General features: G+C 58.0%; 1 protein-coding gene across 1 annotated transcript in view; it reads right to left on the reverse strand.

The window, feature by feature from the left end:
• The window catches only part of LOC108509414 (SH3 and multiple ankyrin repeat domains protein 3-like), a 139781-nt gene extending 133387 nt beyond the window's left edge, over positions 1-6394 (reverse strand). The window contains exon 1 of the mRNA XM_017838839.1: positions 6127-6394. Coding sequence (XP_017694328.1) covers positions 6127-6394 — 268 coding nt within the window. The remainder of the gene's footprint in view (positions 1-6126) is intronic.
• Between the last annotated feature and the right edge of the window lie 62 nt (positions 6395-6456).

The following is a 6456-nucleotide window of genomic DNA, read 5'->3' on the forward strand; positions in this document are numbered from 1 at the left end:
GGGATTCCAGGGGGGCCTCCCCAGTTCCCAGCACAGGGACAATCCCTGCCCTGGGCCTGTGCCCACACGAGTTTTGATACAAAACTCTCAGTAAACTCCCGATGTTGGGGATCTCTGTCGGTTTTTAACCCATTTCAGCCCTGGGGTAGTTCAGCTGCTCCTCAGGAAACAACAGCAGTCGGTGCCCAAGGGCTGCAGGAGACCCAAGGGAACCAAGAACCACAAAAGCTCCAGGGCAAAGGTTCCTGTGGCTCCCAGCCCTGTCCAGTGCTGTGGAGAACACGCTGGAGTCAGGACAATGCAGCTGGAGCTGGAGACACCCTGGAGGTACCGAGTACCAGGAGATGATCCCATGGGATGCTGCTCCCACGCCCAGCCCTCGCCAGAGCCGGGACTCCCCTGGATCCCTGACGGGCACATCACCAACCTCAGCCTGGCAGGTAGAACTGGTGACTAAGCTGTGCCATTTGCCAGGAAAAGGGAACAAGAAACCTCCTTTCTCCCCAACCAGGACCCGGTCAGGGTGCCTTTGATGTCTCCCAGCAGGCTGTTGTGTCTGAAGGAACACCAGGAATGATTAAACCGGCCACCAACGCTCGTTTCTGGAGCCGGGAGGGACGGAAAACTTGGGATTTAAAAGTAGTTGCTGCATATTTCTTTGAATTCCTTGCCAGAGAAACCTGTGTATTTTAGACAAGCCTGTTTTCAAGTGTGAGCCATTCAACCACCCCGGTCAGTGGTTTCCAGTAAAAACTGGTTTTTAACTTTGGCAAACTTGGAAATATGAAATAAGCAAAGGTAACTATTTATGGTATTTTAAACAAAGCAATGACACCCGTATACATAATAAATATATTTACTGAAGCTTGTCCTGGTTTGTTTGGTTTTCCTCTTGTTCTAGATCAGCCCAGGAAGGCTGATGAATGTTCTTATTACAACCTGAGATTGTAACTAATGATGCCTTGGAACTATTAGAAAATACACTTGAGTTAGAGAGTTCTCCTGTATTAACTACTGAATAAACTACTGATTATGCATTGGATATATTTATAGGTGTCTATTTTGAGAGTGCACATACAAATTCACACAAGTGAAAATGTTACATCTATATTTATTAAATGTATTATTATATTTATTATTACATCTATTTATTATTCTATTTCTTATTGTTATATTTATTGTGTTTATATTCTATTTATTATACATCTGCATATTTTATACACATTTATATCTACTTATATGTATACTTTTTACTTCCAGAAGTCTGGAAGGTTCCAGAACAGCCTTCCCACTGGAATAGCAGGAGGAAAAGCATCAGTGGGTTTAAAGGTGGAGAGTGAGCAGTTTGTGGGGGTTGTGAAGCTGTGCGGGGTCAAGGACTCAACTCACTGACCAGACTCCCTGTCCCACTGCTTTTCCAGCACTGGGAATGGGAATGCTGCTGGAAGAGCAGCCTGGGGAGGAGGCAGCTGTTCCAGATCACCACGGGCACGGGGAGTTAAATTAAGTTTAAAGCTTTGGCTCAACCTTCCAAGTTGTGAATGGCTTCCCAACCTTCCCGCAGGGATCCTGAGCCTCCAGCCCCGCTCCTCAGTGCTTCTGGCTTAGATAAAGAAATTCCAGAGGAAACCAGCTGGCTGCTCATCAAACAGGAGCTGCAAAGCCTTCCCCAACAAAAGCTACATCCTCGCTGCGAGAACTTTATTCACCGGGAAAATAATCCTCCTACGGAAACAACCCCCAGCACAGCCGAGCGCGGCCACGGCAATAACTCAACAAAGCCACAACCCCGGCCAACAGAAATCCAATTTACCATTTATTCCAGTTCAGATACTGCAGTGGGGATGTCACCAGAGCGAGGAAGCCCCGTCGGATGCACGAGGTAACAGTTGCTCCAGAGTAACTCCTCCTAATCGCCAAGTGCAAAGGAAGGAGGCTCAGGGTGTTCCTAATCCCCCCCTGCTCTCCAGGCTGGAGATTCATCCCTTGCTGTGCCTGTGAACCACTTCTCCCCGTGACCTTGTGATTTCAGAGCCGGCGACTATTGGTTCTCCCTTTGCTTGGGGCGCTCACATCTCATTTCGTTTCTCATTATCAGGCACAACCAGATCAAGGACAGGCTCTCCTCTGCCAGGATTCTTTCTCTGTCTTACAAACGAAATAACTCCATTGATTATTGCCTTTGTCATCCAGCAGCTGCAGGACAGTCACAGACAACACAGACACCCTTCACTTGCACGTGCTCTTGAAGAGCTTGAAACCAGCTTGAAACCAGCTGCTCTGAAGAGCCCCGAGGAAAGCCATCAAACAGCATCTCCTGCTCCTCTAAATCCACTGCCAAGATCCCTGTTTAACACCAGCATCCAGGAGAACCTTCACAGGAGTCCATCTGCTTCCAAACAGGAACAGCAGCTCCACATGGGACCCAGGGATGCACGAAATGCTCCTGCACGAAAAGCTCCTGAAAAGCCCGAGAAAACCCATCACAGAGCACCTCCTGCTCCTCCAAATCCAATACCTGTTTAAGAGCAGTGCTCAGGAGAACCTTTGCAGGAGCCTGTTTGCTTCCAACAAGGAACAACAGCTCCACATGGGACCCGGGGCTGCAGGAAAAGCTCCCGAAAACACCTGCATGAAATGCTCCAGAAAAGCCCCAAGGAAACCCATCACAGAGCATCTCCTGCTCCTCCAAATCCAGTACCAAAGCCCCCTGTTTAACACCAGTGCTCAGGAGGACCTTCACAGGAGTCCATCTGCTTCCAAGAAGGAAGAGCAGCTCCACATGGGACCTGCAGTGAACACTCAGGGACCCTCAGCTTCCACCACCCAGCAGCGTTTGCTCCGCAGCTGCAAACGGGGCCAGACACAGACACACCCCCAGAGGGGCTCGTGCTGCTCCACCTCCAACTCTTCTCCAGCATCTCTGCAATTCCCAGGATGAAAACTGCCACAAGTTCTGCCATTCCCCTCCCTGACAGTGCCTGTTTGCAGCCCCAGCCCCCCGAAATCACCGATTCTGCTGCACCAAAGGGGTGGCTGTCAAGTCAGCTCGCCAGCACATCTCAGAACGAGACACCAGCCCTACCCCAGCCTCCATTCCAGCCATCTCCTGTCCCCTGCTCCTCCCTGGGGTGGTCCCTTCCCACAGTTCCTCACCCAGACTCATCTCTGGACAGGTTCCTCCCTCGGCATCGCACCCTCGCAGAGCTCCCTCCACCCAGGGCTCTCACCCTGGACCATCCCCCAGGCAGCTCATTCCATCCAGCACTTCTCTGACAGCACCTCCCAAACCATCTCTCACCCTTCCCCAGACTGCCTGCACCCACCACACTCCAGCTGCCACCTTCTCCCTCCAGGACCCTCCACCCCCAACACCCCAACACTTCCACTCCTGGGCAGCTCAGTCACCCCCCCATCCCTTCAGGACCCTGAAGCCCCCCAGGCTGGCAAATCACACCCCTGGCCGGGACTCCTCTCCAACCAGCCTCTCCCAACACCTCTCCCACTGTGGACACCCCGGCACCCCCTTAGCTCAGAGCACAAGTCCAGCACCAGCTCAGTCCGGGATCTTCGCTCACACCAGCTCCTGTTTCCCGGGTGGGAGAAGCTCTCCCAGCTCCCCCCGTTCCCAAAGGCATCACGAGTGCCCTGAACATGACAAAGCAGCGGCGGTGGCAGCTCCGCTCAGACTGCCGGGCTCTGCTCAGCCCAGCCCTCGACCTGCCTGCGACTCCCAGGGAACCCTGGCCAGGGGCTGACAACATTCCTGGCCCCAAAAACATTCATCAGCATCTCCAACGCAGCAAATAACCTGGAGAGTTTCCATGAGCGAGGCACTGAAGGGATTCTCTTTAACTCTCACTCAGCCTCCTCGGCCACAGGGTAAGGAGCCAGTGGGAAGAGATTCCAGCCCTGAGGGGCCACTGCCCGTCCCACTCCACTGTTCCTCCCCACAGTGCCTCCCACAACTTGCTTTCTCTCTGGAGATCACATGAACACACACAAACAATTCGGGATGAATAAGTGAATTCAGGATTCTGTGGCAGTTACTCCAGGACCACCTACTCGATGTAAACACATGAGGAGATACAGAAGGATGTGACAGGCAACAGTGGGAAAACGCACTGGGAAAAGCACTTCTGATGCAAGAGTCCATCCATGGATTCCTTCCAGCCTCCTGGAATCAGACACCTGCACGAATCGCAGCTCCAGCACATCAAACACTCCTTAACTCCAACCACCACTGCAGAAATCCGCCCCAGCCACAGGCCCTTCTCATCCACCTCCTCCTCTCGGGGGGAAAAACACATCCATGGGGACATCAGCGGGATTGCCTGGACTGCCACCTCCGAGGAGGAGCTGTCAGCTCCCTCAGCACGGGGCTCACAGGGTTCTGAAGCAGCAATTCCAAGCAGGGAAGAGAAAGCCCTGTCTCCCTCTCCCCAGCTCAGATCCATGTTACAGCCAACGCAGCTCAGCTCAGCGGCTGCTCCAGCCCGCAGTGCAAGAGGAATCCACGGAAAAAGTGGAGGCAGGAAGATGAAAAGAGGATCCTTAAACTTTCTGTGAAAAAACTATGGAATTAGGAGGCTTGCAGAGGGAGCCTTTTGTTATCCCTGCCTGCTGGAAGCTGACTTACGACCCAGCGCAGGCTTTACGTGGCTCTCAGGAGTCTGTCCAACACAACAGGCACTGCTGTTATCCCTCTAAGCCTCCTGGCTCCCGGCGCCGGGAGCTGTGGCTGGAAGCTCTGTTGGGAAGAGCTCCCGTGCCCACCACCCCCAGCACGAGGTGGGCTGGCACTGGGGGGCCCTGCAGTGGCCCAGGGCAGGACACCGGGCACTGCCAGCCCCGGGATGGGGGGAGAGGGGTCAGAGAGGCACCGGCACCTCCGGGGCTCCCAGGAGAGCCAGGCACCCACAGGTGTCACAGGTGAGACCAACCACCCCCAGCCACAGCAGAGAGCCACAGACACACCCCAGGGATGGACAGGGCACCCCAGGGCTGGAGCTGATCAGGGAACCTGCAGCCCCACAACCGGGCTGGGAGCCCCACAAAGCTGCAGCCCCACAGCCAGGCTGGAGATCTCACAGCCCTGCAGCCCCACAACCAGGCTGGAGATCCCATGGCCCTGCAGCCCCACAACCAGGTTGGGAGCCCCACAAAGCTGCAGCCCCACAGCCAGGCTGGAGATCTCACAGCCCTGCAGCCCCACAACCAGGCTGGGGATCCCATGGCCCTGCAGCCCCACAACCAGGTTGGGAGCCCCACAAAGCTGCAGCCCCACAGCCGTGCTGGGGATCACACAGCCAGGGCAGCCGTTGCTGCTGATCCCCAGCCCGTGGGCTGAGCAGGACCCTGGGCTGGAGATGACTGGGGACCCCATGGCCCTGCAGCATCTCAACCAGTTTGGGGACCCCCACAACCACAGCCAGGGCAGCCAGTGCCACAGCCAGAGTGGGATGCCCACCTGGAGCCCGCTGCCAGTGCCGTGGGACCTGGGACTGGGGACCCCACAGCCCTGCAGCCCCATGGCTGGGATGAGGAGGCCAAGGCTCTGCAGCCCCCAAAACCAGGCTGGGGACCCCACAGCTGTGGCGCCCCAAAACCAGGCTGGGGATCCCAAGACTCTGCAGCCCCAAAATCAGGCTGGGGATCCCAAGGCTCTGCAGCCCCCACAACCAGGCTGGGGACCCCACAGCCCTGCAGCACCACGGCCAGCGCAGCCAGTGCTGCAGCCAGCGTGAGCCCCCTGCCCAGAGCCTGCAGCCGGTGCCGTGGGACCCTGGGCTGGGGACCCTGCAGCCGGGCTGGGGACCCCAAGGCCCTCCATCCCCCCAGCCGGGCTGGGGACCCCCCTAACCACTGCCAGCACAGCCAGTGCAGGACCCCCTACCAGAGCCCGCACCCGGTGCCGCGGGACCCCGGGCTGGGGACCCGCTGGCCGGGCTGGGGACCCCCACGGCCGCGTCCAGCGCACCCCGTGCCGCAGCGGCGCGGGACCCCCGGAGCAGCGCGGGACCCCCGCCCGGTGGCGGTGCCGCCCCGCCGCCCGCCCCGCGCCCCGCCCGCTCTCCCTCCATCCCTCCCTCCCTCCCTCCCTCCCTCGCTGCCTCGCTCGCTCACCCTTGACGGCTTCTCCGCGGTTGAGCTGGATCTCGCCCTCGCCCTGCGGCGCGTAGCTCTTCACCACGATGAACTTGCGGCCGGGCACGGCGCTGTACAGCTTCCGCTTGGGCCCGCGCAGCGGGGCGGGCGCGGCGTGCGGCGCGGGCTCGGCTCCGGGGCCGGGGGGCCCGGCCGGGCCGCCGGGGCTGTAAACGAACACGTAGGTTACGGTGCTGATGCCCGGCAGCTCGCGGCTCGTCCCGCCGCGGCCCGCGGGCTGCGCCATGGCGGGGGGGCCCGGCGCGGGGTCGCGGGGGGCTCAGCGCAGCCCCGGCCGGCGCGGCGGAG

The sequence above is a fragment of the Lepidothrix coronata genome, unplaced genomic scaffold (assembly GCF_001604755.1).
Source record: "Lepidothrix coronata isolate B3197 unplaced genomic scaffold, Lepidothrix_coronata-1.0 Scaffold362, whole genome shotgun sequence".
Lineage (NCBI taxonomy): Eukaryota > Metazoa > Chordata > Aves > Passeriformes > Pipridae > Lepidothrix > Lepidothrix coronata.